The following is a 16,154-nucleotide window of genomic DNA, read 5'->3' on the forward strand; positions in this document are numbered from 1 at the left end:
CATATTTTGAAGAGAGGCGTCTGATGGTAGAAAATAGAATGGCAGGATTTATACAGAGAATCCAAGACTACCATTACCCTATTTTATTATTTTTAAGTTATGCATAATATTCAGTAGTTTCCTGTCAAGATAGGAAGTTTACACTGTAGAGCCTGACAAATATTTGCATATGACATTTAACTATAAAGCATTGGTACAAGAAGAACCCTGTTCTCTTTCCAAGTTGTTATCTTGAAAGGCCATAAACTTACTCTTGTGATGTCACAGTTCAAACATTTTCATACTATTGATCGGCTTTTTATTTATTTATTTATTTATTTATTTATTTACGGCTGAGTTGGGTCTTTGTTGCTGTGCACGGGCTTTTCTCTAGTTGCAATGAGCAGGGGCTACTCTTCGTTGCGGTGTGCGGGCTTCTCATTGCGGTGGCTTCTCTTGTTGCGGAGCACGGGCTCTAGGCGCGTGGGCTTCAGTAGTTGTGGCACGCAGGCCCAGTAGTTGTGGCTCATGGGCTCTAGAGAGCAGGCTCAGTAGTTGTGGCGCACGGGCGTAGTTGCTCCGCGGCCTCTGGGATCTTCCTGGCCCAGGGCTCGAACCTGGGTCCCCTGCATTGGCAGGCGGATTCTTAACCACTGAGCCCAGGGAAGTCCCCTGATCAGCTTTTTATAGATTCTAACTCTTATTATCCTGGATAACAATGCATCCTAGGTGAGCATCTTTCCTATTTTTGATATCTCTGGAGTTGTCACCACCTATAGTCTGTGGCTGTGACTGCAGGGTTTGGCATTTGGCTAGTTAGGAGTCACTGCATATGTTAAACTAGCTTTAAAAGATTTCCACCTTCAGCCCCTGAAGGATCTATTGTTTTGTGATTGGTTCTTTCATTTTGTACATAAGTGACATCAGTGTATGAAATTTGCAGATTTGCCACAAAGTCTTCTTCTTACCCAGAGTCACCTTGCAGAGTTTGCCAAATGAGCGTCACAGGATCAGGTAAACCCCTCTATAGCACCTCTTGGTGGCACTGGAGCACCCTTTCCTAAGGAAAAAGCCAGCATTTCACCCACTTCTTGGCACCACAGTCAGAGCTAGGAAGGGCTTCTGGGAAACAGGGCAGGATATGGGAAAAGCCAACTGATCCCTTTTCTTTAGTCTATTGTGACCTGGCCTCCACAGCTGAACTTCTTCTGGGGCTTTTTGACTCATAGCTTAGAAAGAATTAGGGGAAAACACTTGCCAAATTGAGCAGAACAGCTGCTTCCTGATTAACTATTTTTTGAGTGGAACATCCAATTTCATCTTCATAACATGCTTGGATATAAGGAATGAAATGCCACTGTGAAAACAATTCTTTCATTGTAAAAAAATTTTAAAACCCTAATATTCAAAGAAGATAGGGTCTTGGGTTTTTTTATTCTATTTTGTTAAAGACTATTAACAGAAGAATATTTACCTTTCCTCAGAAGTTAATAACTATTAACTTAATTAATAGCAGCTCTCTCAGTCTACAAGAAAGTTATGCAATAATGAACATAGCACTTAGCATGTGCCAGGCACTGTCCTAAGTGCTTTTACATATTTAGTCATTTACTTCTTCCAACAACTCTATGAGGTAGGTGCTATTATATCCATTTTACAGATGAGGAAACTGAGGCACAGGGAGGTTATGTGCCCAAATTATATAGTTGGTATATGGCAAAGTCATGTTTTGAACTCAGAGAGTAGGGTCCTGAATCTGTGTTCTTAACCACTATGCCACACCCAGACAGTTACTAAAAACCAGGAAGAAAAATTCTTGCCTTTTCAATAAGCAACAGTACACTAATCTCTTAGTATACTAAAGTGAAGTTTTTACCTAATTCTCCAATGTGAAATGTGGGGAATTAAAAAATACATAGAGCCAGCAAACTCCTTGACTTTTATGAATGATTCCAAACGAAGAAACTGCTTTATGGGTTGAATTCATGAACTATTCTCTCTTATGGAAACTAGCTGGTGGCCTGTATTTCCAATATCTCTTCCCTACCATGAAAGACATAGCAATGGAGCTGTGTGAAGACTTTTTTTTTTTAGGGAAAGTTAATTAGGTCATAGGTGAAACCTATCCCTGGAGTTAGCTGAGAAAGACTTGGGAGAAATCTGAGAAGAGCCCAGTGGGACTTGGTTTCCACGATTCTCATATTTAACCATGAAATTAAAATTAGGATCAGGGCTAGACGTCATGGTCATAAGCAGATTAGTCAGTGAGTTCCAAAGAGTTCACATACTCTTCTTTTTACTCCTTTTAAAAAGTTCACTGTCTGAAGGACCCGAGAATAATGACCACTGAATAAACTCTCTCTTTTATTAATAAATAAGTAGAAAGAGTTAAGAGTTGACTTAAAAGAAAGACAGGAAACATGGTAAGTGCAGGTAAGGGCATTACAAAGCTTGCAAATGAAACCAAATCTCCAAAACATGATGATTTTGCTGAACTATTATAAATAACTCAGGAGAGAAGGCAACATACCCCACATGAATTATTTTTCATCCCCCCCCATTCAGAGTTCCATCCAGTTGTTGAAGCCTCAAGCAGGTAGTAGAAGAATTTTTTAAAAGAGTAATTGAAAACGTAGACTAAGATTTAAATGGTCAACACACAAATGCATAAACAGGATGTTTATAACGTAATGTTTATTAAACTAACATGAAAACCAGAATTATTTTATTTTAAATTACTACATTTCCATGCATGAAAAGAATGGGTCACAGTAAAACAAAAGTAATTATTTCTAAGACCGTTTTTTAATATTTCTAGTTCTGTATGCATTTTCAGAATTTGACACCTGTTCTTTACCATAGTAACCAACACAGAGTTGTTCAAAATAAAGTTTTGACCCAAACTGGACTATGGAGATGCAGATGGGAGTGAGATGAACTCATAACAAGCAAACCAACACCAACAACCAGTAAAAATGTTTCATCGATATTTATATACCATATTTACAAAAGTAAAGTTAAACCAACTGGTCATTATGTACGTGCATTAGTAAATATTGGTAGTTTACATTTACATATATGTGCGTTTGTAATAATCAAGTACAAAGATAAATTTTAAATTATTTTTATTTATGAAAAATATATATAATGTGACAAACATACTTCAATTTGAGTGCTTGTTCAATACTCAGTGCTTAAAAATCTTTGGAAAAAAAACTCCCAAAATACATTCTGATGGAAGATATTAAAAGTAAAGAGGTAAGGAAATAATAGTAAGTGTTAAATGTGATTTTAATAAGTAGAGGAGGTGAGCAGAAAGAAGATATACATCCAGGTGGGAATCACATAGCATAAACCAGATGAAGAATCAGAAATGGAAGATGTGCAGTTTTTCCCAAGATCGGTTCACTCGAAAATGAACACAACAGAGGTACTTTCAGGATAGGGTAAATGAAGCCTTGATAACGAGTTCATACTGTGAGCCGATGCAGAACTGACTTCCTCCTGGAGGTCCATGTACAAACATGCCTTGGACATCTACCGGAGAGTACGCTACCACGTCAGTTCCTTATTTGTCTTCCTTTAAGAGGCAAGGGTGCTAAGTGCCATATAATGACCTCACAAAACTTCAGTAGGCATCTGTCCTTACAGATGAAACAGCGGGTGGGATCAACTCTCGTTCCAAGTACGAGCTGGACTGCAATTCTTGGACCTCGAGTTTTTTCCTTCTCTGAAGACTGAGGTCCCTAGGGATTAGGGCAACTCACCCCAGTGCAGACAGCCTCGAAATCTTTCCCAGCGTGCTTCCCGGCCCATTCTGGTCAGGGATGGGGTGTGGCGGCCCGAGCCCGCCTGCTAGTTGAGGCAGGGGCAGCAGAAGCAGCAGACGGTCCGGCAGGGGTTCTTCTTCTTGTACCGCACGGCCTTGCTCACCTGCACCTTGGCCTGGCCAGTGTAGTCGAGGGTCTTCTGCACGTTGAGCTCGATGACGTCCAGGGTGTCCGCCTGCTGCTCCACCAGCATGGCCATCTGCAGGAAGAGGTCGTGCAGGTCGCGGATGCGGCTCTCCAGCCGCAGCATCTCGCGGTGGCGGCTCTCGATCTCGTTGAGGGCCGCCCGTGCGCCCTTCACGTCAGCCAGCAGGTTCTCAGAGAACACGTCCCACTTGCCTTGTTCGAACATGTCCTCGATCTGGTCGCCCGACACGTCCTTGCCCATGATCTCCAGCTGGCGCTGGATGCGGATCTTGCAGTTTTCGCGCTGCTTCATCTCGGCCTGGTTGTACTCGTGCATGGCGGCCTGGAAGGGGCGGGTGAGAGCGCTGTACTGTGCGCGCGCGATGCGCGCCACGGCCGAGTGCGCGCCGTGCTGGGCCTCGGCGTCCTCGCTCAGCGCCTTCATGGCGCTCAGCTTGCGGTGGATGCTCTCGCCCCGGGCCTTGATGTCCTTGGCGATCGAGTTGGTGTCGCGCTTGATGCTGCTGAGGCGCCGCATGGACGTGAGGAAGCGGGTGTTCTGCTTTCCCAGCCGCTTCACGTCGGCAGTCAGCTGCTGGTTTTCCTCCTGAAGGTCCTGGATGTCTCGGTACAAGGATTCCAGGATGTGGTCCGTCTCGAACACGATATCCTCGGGGGGCCAGTCAAATTCATTGTCCTTGTCTGGGAACTGCTGTTCATACCGCTTGGTTAACTCCACAAATTCTACTAGCCGGTCCTTCATTATGCCTGTAAATAGAGATACTGAGGTTAAATTCCTCAGAATTTAATTTATCGAGAGTCAGATATTTGCATTGAGGGAATTAAAGATTGAAATAAAGAAACCTCCTGCTCACTGCTCAGCACTCCCAATGCTTTACTCCTGGGTGTAGGTAAGAAATGCACTAAAGGAGCTAAATGTTTCAGAACATTTTGCTTATGAGTAAAGGACTAACGTGACTGAGATTCACGAACACACTTGTATTTTATAGCTTGTAGTGTCTCAGTGCAATAGCGGAGGTGCCCGGAACTCAATCAGCAATTTCAAATTTTAGATTGCATTGGGAATCCATCTCTTCTTGCTTTACAGTTCCCCAATAATTGCAAATCAAAGCACACCGGAGAAAAGAAAAATAAGAAGAAAAGACTTGCAAGGATAACGATTGTTAATTAAGGCCAGTCAATTTACAAGGCTTTGGGGCCAACTCTTAAGTGTTGTCTATCCTGTGTCTATTTCAGCACTGGTGAGCATCCTGTACATCATAAGAATATTTTTTTAATGATAGAAATCATGGTTTAATTTTTTACCTTAAAATGTTATAATAAAACATGCTTAAAGTAAAACAACAACAAAATGAACAAAGACAAAAATCTAAAAAGGAAGTATAAAATTTGGAAGTTGAAATCTCCTTGCTCTTCTGCCTAATATCACCTGTACATACTTCAGTTTGAATGTCTGTTTGATACTCAGTGCTTAAAAATATTTGGGGGAAAAACCCCAAAATATATTCTACTGGAAGATATTAAGAGTGAAAGAGCTAGAGAAATAGTTAAGTGTTTTATGTGATTTTAGTAAGTAGGAGAGGTGAGCAGAAAGAAGATATTTATCCAGGTGGGAATCACATAGCACAAGCCAGATGAAGAATCAGAAGTGAAAGATGTTCAGCTTTTCCCGAGGTCCCTAGTGGTGTATCATTAACAAAACTTTTTTTAAAAAAGTTTTATATGGAAAATTTCAATCGTACACAGCCCTAGTAGCAGTAATATAACTCCCATTTATCCATCACAGAGCAGCAATATTTGCCCATTTTCAATGGCTTCTTGAAACAAGTTGGCAGCTCAAACAGCATTTCCGTGTTTTTATAAGAGTGGTTCTCATCAGTTCCCTGCTTAGCAAGGCACAACAGTGTTCTCTATGTCCATATTTTTTCCAGTGAAGTAAAAAACTTTCATTTTTAATAGCGTGTATAGATGCCAAAATAATAAACATTTTGCCCTTTTATATAAGATTTTGTGGCTAGAAAGATTTCTTTCTACTATATAATTTGCAGAAAAGAGAGGGAAAATGTCAATAGCAACATTTAATGGCTACTCAATCTATCAGGGATCTTGCTCTCAAATTAGAAGCTTCTCTCAAGTTGAAGTAATTAATTTTACCGCCCCACTAATGGAATGCTGACAAGTTGGATTTAGTGATAAATGGAAAATGGTGAAATACTAACCACGGGTTCTTGTCTGCCATGGTCATTATTTACATAAATTAAGCAAGGTTTAATTCCATAGTGGTGATTTTTAATACAAGTTATCCTGCTTAAAATGCCATTTCTGCTTTCTAGTGACAAAAATCAATACCGGACTTTCTCAGTGATGGAGAAGGTGACTCCTAGAAGCACAACTGAGAGGCAGAAAAAAGACCCAGGTGGACCAAAACTGTGCCTTCCCTGGCCTGAACTGCCTGATATCCAAATATTTCCTCATTTTGAACAAAATTTAAAGACAAACCACAAGTTGGGGGGGGGATTTCAATATACGGCAGATAATGGGTTAACGTAATTAATGTATCAATATTAAAAACTCCTGCCTCCCCAAAACAAAAAAACCACTTGCCCAAACGAAGACGATGAAAAGGCAATTCATATAAGAAGAACTATAAATGCCAGCGAACACAGGGATAGTTAATATGTATCAGGTACTTACTGTAATGCCAGTAAACATGTTCTAGGCCCTTTTCATGTGCTACCCTCTTTAATCTTCATACGGACTTCATGAAGTAGGTGTTGCTATTATCAGAGTTGGTAAGTGAGTTTAAGGAGGTTAAGGAATGTACCCAAGGTCCCTGGTAAGTGAAGAGTCCGCCTCTAGAGTAGCCCCACTTAACCACTACAGTCAACTATCTCCAGCAGGTGTATAAAGGTGAGCATGAGGGACTTCACTATCAAAACAAGGAAATGCAAATTAAACCACTGAGATTTCTTTTTTCCCCCTAAGCTGGCAGGAGTTTTTTTAGATAATGATTTAAAAGAGAATTCTGTGAACGCTGAAAAAAATACTTATAGGAGGGCAAATTGATAGAACCTTTTTGAGGGCAGTTTAATAATATGTATAAAAGCTTTGAAAATGTGTATTTGTTTTGTCTTAAGTACATTTATTCTAAGGATATATGCAGGGGTATGTGAAGCTCACTGCTGTAAATATTTTCATCACCACAGTTTTCACAGAAATTCAAAAATGATTTAAAGGCACAAAAATGAGGTATTGACTGCCACATAATCACAGAGTTTAGAAGGCTATAATGGGATGAAAAGTGTAAATACCATTTTGGGTAGAAAAACTATGTAAAGGGAAGAGCATGAGCAGTGGTACCGTGCATACATCCTGAAATAAAGACTTGAATAATACACATCAAAATGTAGTTTTCTTGGGCTTCCCTGGTGGCGCAGTGGTTGAGGGTCCGCCTGCCGGTGCGGGGGATATGGGTTCGAGCCCTGGTCTGGGAGGATCCCACGTGCCACGAAGCAACTGGGCCCGTGAGCCACAACTGCTGAGCCTGCGCGCCTGGAGCCTGTGCTCCGCAGCAGGAGAGGCCGCGATGGTGAGAGGCCCGCACACCGCGATGAGGAGTGGCCCCCGCTGGCCGCAGCTAGAGAGGGCCCTCGCGCAGAAGCGAAGATCCAACACAGCCAAAAATAAATAAATAAATAAATAAATAAATTTAAAATTACCTTTCTCTAAAAAAAAAAAAAAAATGCAGTTTTCTTCAAATTGTGGAATTATAAATGGTTTTAATTCCTTCCTTGTGCTTTTCTGTATTTTCCAACATTTTTATAATGTCCATGTGGATTTATTAATTAAATGAAGCCCCAGAAAACTAGAAGTATTTGTTTAAAGGACTAACTTCTTTTTTTACTGAAAAATGTGAAAGTGAAATATTATATTTATTGCACTTTTTTTTAACATCTTTATTGCAGTATAATTGCTTTAAAATGTTGTGTTAGTTTCTGCTGTATAACAAAGTGAATCTGCTATACGTGTACATATATCCCCATATCCCCTCCCTCTTGCATCTCCCTCCCACCATCCCTATCCCACCCCTCTAGGGGGTCACAAAGCACCGAGCTGATCTCCCTGCGCTATGCAGCTGCTTCCCACTAGCTATCTATTTTACATTTGGTAGTGTATATACGTAAAGGACTAACTTTTTAAAGTCCTTCTTTAAGGTGCATGCGTTGCAATCAGGTTACCACCTTATATGACATGGGGGAAAGTACGTTAGTTGGCTAGCATCAAGTTGAGCTGTATTTATCTGCTTATGTTAGTATCCAATATATTCTACTCTGAAACAAGTGGATAGGACAGAGAATGGATCAATTTTGATGAACAAGGCAAGAAATGGTGACAGATGCAAGGAAGGCTTAGGAGGCGCTATCATGGGAGGTCAGGGGTGGTTAAGGGGCAGCATCACACACCAGAACATTAGGAGCCTGCTTGTTGGTCTCTCACTAGTCCTAGACAGGTCCCAGGCTCTGTATTACTCTCCTAAAGCCCTGAAAAAGCTTGGAGGAATCATTTCATTCACAGTATGAAGAGCAAAGTGCACTGCAATCATATAGAAAATGGCCTTGGAAGAATATATTCAGAGGCAGTCATTCCTTCTCAAGACCTAACAACATGAAGCCATGGGTCCTAAATCAGGTGAAGGGCTAAGCTCACTTGAAGGCTCAAGTCCATAATTTGGTAAGGAGAGAGGAAGGGTGTGGGGAACTCAAGATTCTCTATGGAGGTGTAGACAAGAAAGTAGCCTTTACCTTGCCTTCCGGCCTACCTTTCCTGGCCCAGCCCAGCCCCGAATGAGTTGGTCCCACTGATCTAGAAGGTTTCCTGGTTGCCAAGGAGGAAACATTAGGAAAATTACAACAGAAAGTCAACCAAGAGGCTTCTAAAAATGTTCCCCAAAAGGTTAAAATGGGGGAAACCTTCAAGATGGTGGAGGAGTAAGACGCGGAGATCACCTTCCTCCCCACAAATACATCAGAAATACACCTACATGTGGAACAGCTCCTACAGAACACCTACTGAACGCTGGCAGAAGACCTCAGACCTCCCAAAAGGCAAGAAACTCCCCACGTACCTGGGTAGGGCAAAAGAAAAAAGAAAAAACAGAGACAAAAGAATAGGAACGGGACCCGCACCACCGGGAGGGAGCTGTGAGGGAGGAAAAGTGTCCACACACTAGGAAGACCCTTCTCGGGCGGAGACTGTGGGTGGTGGAGGGGGGAAGCTTCGGAGCCACAGAGGAGAGCGTAGCCACAGGGGTGCAGAGGGCAAAGCAGAGAGATTCCCGCACAGAGGATCGGTGCCGACCAGCACTCACCAGCCCGAGAGGCTTGTCTGCTCACCCGCCGGGGCGGGCGGGGGCTGGTAGCTGAGGCTCGGGCTTTGGAGGTCGGATCCCAGGGAGAGGACTGGGGTTGGCGGCGTGAACACAGCCTGAAGGGGGCTAGTGTGCCACAGCTGGCCGGAAGGGAGTCCGGGAAAAAGTCTGGACCTGCTGAAGAGGCAAGAGACCATTGTTTCAGGTGCGCGAGGAGAGGGGATTCAGAGCGCCGCCTAAACGAGCTCCAGAGACGGGCATGAGCCGCGGCTATCAGCGCGGACCCCAAAGATGGGCATGAGACGCTAAGGCTGCTGCTGCAGCCACCAAGAAGCCTGTGTGCGAGCACAGGTCACTATCCACACCTCCCCTCCTGGGAGCCTGTGCAGCCCGCCACCGCCAGGGTCCCGTGACCCAGGGACAACTTCCCCGGGAGAACGCACAGCACGCCTCTGGCTGTTGCAACGTCACACCAACCTCTGCTGCTGCAGGCTCGCCCCGCATCCGTACCCCTCCCTTCCCCAAGCCTGAGTGAGCCAGAGACCCCGAAGCAGCTGCTCCTTTAACCCCGTCCTGTCTGAGCGAAGAACAGACTCCCTCAGGCGACCTACACACAGAGGCGGGGCCAAATCCAAAGCTGAACCCTGGGAGCTGTGCGAACAAAGAAGAGAAAGGGAAATCTCTCCCAGCAACCTCAGAAGCAGCGGATTAAATCTCTGCAATCAACTTGATGTACCCTGCATCTGTGGAATACCTGAATAGACAACGAATCATCCCAAATTGAGGACGTGGAATTTGGGAGCAACTGTAGACTTGGGGTTTGCTGTATGCGAGTGACTGGTTTCTGGTTTTATGTTTATCTTAGTTTAGTATTTAGAGTTTATTATCATTGGTAGATTTGTTTATTGATTTAGTTGCTGTCTTCCTTTTTCTTTTATATATAGATATATATATTTATTTCCTTGTTCTCTTTTTGTGAGTGTGTATGTGTATGCTTCTTTGTGTGATTTTGTCTATATAGCTTTGCTTTTACCATTTGTCCTAGGGTTATGTCTGTCCATTATTTTTTTTTTGTTTTTTTTTTTAATATAGTTTTTAGCACTTGTTATCATTGATGGATTTGTTTTTTGGTTTGGTTGCCCTCTTCTTCCTTTCTATTTTCTTTTTTTTAATTACTTTTTAATTTTTTTTATTTTTAATAATTAAAAATTTTTTTTATTTTAATAACTTTATTTCTTTTTATTTTCTTTTTTTCTTTCTTTTTTTCTCTCTTTTCTTCTGAGCCATGTGGCTGACAGGGTCTTGGTGCTCCAGCTGGGTGTCAGGCCTGCGCCTCTGAGATGGGAGAGCCGAGTTCAGAACATTGGCCCACCAGAGACATCCAGGCTCCACTTAATATCAAATGGCAAAAGCTCTCCCAGAGATCACCATCTCAACGCTAAGACCCAGCTCCACTCAACGACCAGCAAGCTACAGTGCTGGACACCCTATGCCAAACAACTAGCAAGACAGGAACACAACCCCACCCATTAGCAGAGAAGCTGCCTAAAATCATAATAAGGTCACAGACACCCCAAAACACACCACTGGACGTGGTCCTGCCCACCAGAAAGACACGATCCAGCCTCATCCACCAGAACACAGGCACTAGTCCCCTCTACCAGGAAGCCTACACAACCCACTGAACCAACCTTAGCCACTGGGGGCAGACGCCAAAAACAACGGGAACTACAAACCTGCAACCTGCGAAAAGGAGACCCCAAACACAGTAAGTTAAGCAAAATGAGAAGACAGAGAAACACACAGCAGATGAAGAAGGTAAAAACCCACCAGACCAAACAAATGAAGAGGAAATAGGCAGTCTACCTGAAAAAGAATTCAGAATAATGATAGTAAAGATGATCCAATATCTTGGAAATAGAATGGAGAAAATACAAGAAACGTTTCACAAGGACCTAGAACAACTAAAGAGCAAACAAACAATGATGAACAACACAATAAATGAAATTAAAAATTCTCTAGAAGGAATCAATAGCAGAATAACTGAGGCAGAAGAACGGATAAGTGACCTGGAACATAAAATAGTGGAAATAACTACTTCAGAGCAGAATAAGGAAAAAAGAATGAAAAGAATTGAGGAACATCTCAGAGACCTCTGGGACAATATTAAATGCACCAACATTCGAATTATAGGGGTCCCAGAAGAAGAAGAGAAAAAGAAAGGGACTGAGAAAATATTTGAAGACATTATAGTTGAAAACTTCCCTAATATGGGAAAGGGAATAGTCAATCAAGTCCAGGAAGCACAGAGAGTCCCATACAGGATAAATCCAAGGAGAAACATGCCAAGACACATATTAATCAAACTATCAAAAATTAAATACAAAGAAAAAAATATTAAAAGCAGCAAGGGAAAAACAACAAATAACATACAGGGAATCCACATAAGGTTAACAGCTGATCTTTCAGCAGAAACTCTGCAAGCCAGAAGGGAGTGGCAAGACATATTTAAAATGATGAAAGGGAAAAACCTACAACCAAGATTACTCTACCCAGCAAGGATCTCATTCAGATTCAACAGAGAAATTAAAACCTTTACAGACAAGCAAAAGCTAAGAGAATTCAGCACCACCAAACCAGCTTTACAAATGCTAAAGGAACTTCCCTAGGCAGGAAACACAAGAGAGGGAAAAGACCTACAATAACAAACCCAAAACAATTAAGAGAATGGTAATAGGAACATATATATCGATAATTACCTTAAATGTAAATGGATTAAATGCTCCCACCAAAAGACACAGATTGGCTGAATGGATACAAAAACAAGACCCGTATATATGCTGTCTACAAGAGACCCACTTCAGACCTAGGGATACATACGGACTGAAAGTGAGAGGATGGAAAAAGATATTCCATGCAAATGGAAATCAAAAGAAAGCTGGAGTAGCAATTCTCATATCAGACAAAATAGACTTTAAAATAAAGACTATTACAAGAGACAAAGAAGGACGCTACATAATGATCAAGGGATCAATCCAAGAAGAAGCTATAACAATTATAAATATTTATGCACCCAACACAGGAGCACCTCAATTCATAAGGCAAATGCTAACAGCCATAAAAGGGGAAATCGACAGTTAGAGAATCATAGTAGGGGACTTTAACACACCCCACTTTCACCAATGGACAGATCATCCAAAATGAAAATACATAAGGAAACACAAGGTTTAAATGATACATTAAACAAGATGGACTTAATTGATATTTATAGGACATTCCATCCAAAACCAACTGAATACACATTCTTCTCAAGTTCTCATGGAACATTCTCCAGGATAGATCATATCTTGGGTTACAAATCAAGCCTTGGTAAATTTAAGAAAATTGAAATCGTATCAAGTATCTTTTCTGACAACAACGCTATGAGACTAGCTATCAATTACAGTAAAAAATACAAACACATGGAGGCTAAACAATACACTACTAAATAACCAAAAGCTCACTGAAATCAAAGAGGAAATCAAAAAATACCTACAAACAAATGACAATGAAAACACGATGACCCAAAACCTATGGGATGCAGCAAAAGCAGCTGTAAGAGGGAAGTTTATAGCAATACAATCGTATTTCAAGAAACCAGAAACATCTCAAATAAACAACCTAAACTTACACCTAAAGCAATTAGAGAAAGAAGAACAAAAATCCCCAAAGGTAGCAGAAGGAAAGAAATCATAAAGGTCAGATCAGAAATAAATGAAAAAGAAATGAAGGAAATGATAGCAAAAATCAGTAAAACTAAAAGCTGGTTCTTTGAGAAGACAAACAAAACTGACAAACCATTAGCCAGACTCATCAAGAAAAAAAGGGAGAAGACTCAAATCAATAAAATTAGAAATGAAAAAGGATAAGTAACCACTGATACTGCAGAAATACAAAGGATCATGAGAGATTACTACAAGCAACTATATGCCAATAAAATGGACAACCTGAAAGAAATGGACAAATTCTTAGAAAAGCACAACTTTCCAAGACTGAACCAGGAAGAAATAGAAAATATAAACAGACCAATCACAAGCACTGAAATTGAGACTGTAATGAAAAAAATCTTCCAAGAAACAAAAGCCCAGAACCAGATGGCTTCAGAGGCGAATTCTACCAAACATTTAGAGAAGAGCTAATACCTATCCTTCTCAAACTCTTCCAAAATATAGCAGAGGGAGGAACACTCCCAAACTCATTCTACGAGGCCACCCTCACCCTGATACCAAAACCAGACAAAGATGCCACAAAGAAAGAAAACTACAGGCCAATATCACTGATGAACATAGATGCAAAAATCCTCAACAAAATACTAGCAAACAGAATCCAACAGCACATTAAAAGGATCATACACCATGATCAAGTGGGGTTTATCCCAGGAATGCAAGGATTCTTCAATATATGCAAATCAATCAATGTGATAAACCATATTAACAAATTGAAGGAGAAAAATCATGTGATCATCTCAATAGATGAAGAAAAAACTTTTGACAAAATTCAACACCCATTTATGATAAAAACCCTCCAGAAAGTAGGCACAGAGGGAACTTACCTCAACATAATAAAGGCCATATATGACAAACCCACAGCCTACATCGTTCTCAATGGTGAAACACTGAAAACATTTCCTCTAAGATCAGGAACAAGACAAGGTTGTCCACTCTCACCACTATTATTCAACATAGTTTTGGAAGTTTTAGCCACAGCAATCAGAGAAGAAAAAGAAATAAAAGGAATCCAAATTGGAAAAGAAGAAGTAAAGCTGTCACTGTTTGAAGATGACATGATACTATACATAGAGAATCCTGAAGATACTACCAGAAAACTACTAGAGGTAATTAATGAACTGGGTAAAGTAGCAGGATACAAAATTAATGCACAGAAGTCTCTTGCATTCCTATACACTAATGCTGAAAAATCTGAAAGAGAAATTAAGGAAACACTCCCATTTACCATTGCAACAAAAAAGAATAAAATACCTAGAAATAAACCTACCTAAGGAGATAAAAGACTTGTATGCAGAAAACTATAAGACACTGCTGAAAGAAATTAAAGATGATACAAACAGATGGAGAGATATATCGTGTTCATGCATTGGAAGAATCAACATTGTGAAAATGACTATACTACCCAAAGCAATCTACAGATCCAATGCAATCCCTATCAAACTACCACTGGCATTTTTCACAGAACTAGAACAAAAAATGTCACAATTTGTATGGAAACACAAAAGAACCCCAACAGCCAAAGCAATCTTGAGAAAGAAAAACGGAGCTGGAGGAATCAGGCTCCCGGACTTCAGACTATAGTACAAAGCTACAGTAATCAAGACAATATGGTACTGGCACAAAAACAGAAATATAGATCAATGGAATAGGACAGAAAACCCAGAGATAAACCCACGCACATATGGTCACCTTATTTTTGATAAAGGAGGCAAGAATATACAATGGAGAAAAGACAGCCTCTTCAATAAGTGGTGCTGGGAAAACTGGACAGCTACATGTGAAAGAATGAAATTAGAACACTCCCTAACACCATATACAAAAATAAACTCAAAATGGATTAAAGGCCTAAATGTAAGGCCAGACACTATAAAACTCTTAGAGGAAAACACAAGAAGAACACTCTATGACATAAATCACAGCAAGATCTTTTTTGACCCACCTCCTAGAGGAATGGAAATAAAAACAAAAATAAACAAATGGGACCTAATGAAACTTAAAAGCTTTTGCACAGCAAAGGAAACCACAAACAAGATGAAAAGACAACCCTCAGAATGGGAGAAAATATTTGCAAATGAAGCAACTGACAAAGGATTTATCTCCAAAATTTACAAGCAGCTCATGCAGCTCAATAGCAAAAAAAACCAAACAATCCAATCCAAAAATGGGCAGAAGACCTAAACAGACATTTCTCCAAAGAAGATATACAGATTGCCAACAAACACATGAAAAGATGCTCAACATCACTAATCATTAGAGAAATTCAAATCAAAACTACAATGAGGTATCACCTCACACCAGTCAAAATGGCATCAAAAAAATCTACAAACAATAAATGCTGGAGAGGGTGTGGAGAAAAGGGAACCCTCTTGCACTGTTGGTGGGAATGTAAATTGATACAGCCACTATGGAGAACAGTATGGAGGTTCCTTAAAAAACTAAAAATAGAACTACCATACGACCCAGCAATCCCACTACTGGGCATAAACCCTGAGAAAACCATAATTCAAAAAGGGTCATGTACCACAATGTTCATTGCAGCTCTATTTACAATAGCCAGGACATGGAAGCAACCTAAGTGTCCATCATCGGATGAATGGATAAAGAAGATGTGGCACATATATACAATGGAATATTACTCAGTCATAAAAAGAAACAAAACTGAGTTATTTGTAGTGAGGTGGATGGCCCTAGAGATTTTCATACACAGTGAAGCAAGTCAGAAAGAGAAAAATAAATACCGTATGCTAACACATATATATGGAATCTAAAAAAAAAAGGTTCTGAGGAACCTAGGGGCAGGACAGGAATAAAGACACAGACGTAGAGAATGGACTTGAGGACACGGGGTTGCTATAACAACATACTACATACTGGACGGCTTATAAGCAACAGAAATTTGCTTCTAAACAACAGAAATTTATTTCTCACAGTTCTGGAGGCTGGAAGTCTGAAATCAGGGTGCCAGCATGGTCAGTTTCTGTGTCTGGTAAAGGCCTGCTTCCTCGTTCATAAATGGCCTTCTTCTCACTGTAACCTCACATGGCAGAAGTGGCAAGCAAGCTG

General features: G+C 40.8%; 1 protein-coding gene across 5 annotated transcripts in view; it reads right to left on the minus strand.

The window, feature by feature from the left end:
* Positions 1-2,656: 2,656 nt before the first annotated feature.
* Positions 2,657-16,154, minus strand: part of STX11 (syntaxin 11) — a 36,455-nt gene continuing 22,957 nt past the window's right edge. For all 5 annotated transcript variants that reach the window (XM_082474950.1, XM_082474949.1, XM_082474952.1 and 2 more), the window contains one exon: positions 2,657-4,703. In XM_082474950.1, coding sequence (XP_082331076.1) covers positions 3,835-4,698 — 864 coding nt within the window. In that variant the 5' untranslated portion in view covers positions 4,699-4,703 and the 3' untranslated portion in view covers positions 2,657-3,834. The remainder of the gene's footprint in view (positions 4,704-16,154) is intronic.

The sequence above is a fragment of the Balaenoptera physalus genome, assembly GCF_965194825.1.
Source record: "Balaenoptera physalus genome assembly, chromosome: 9".
Classification (NCBI taxonomy): Eukaryota; Metazoa; Chordata; class Mammalia; order Artiodactyla; family Balaenopteridae; genus Balaenoptera; species Balaenoptera physalus.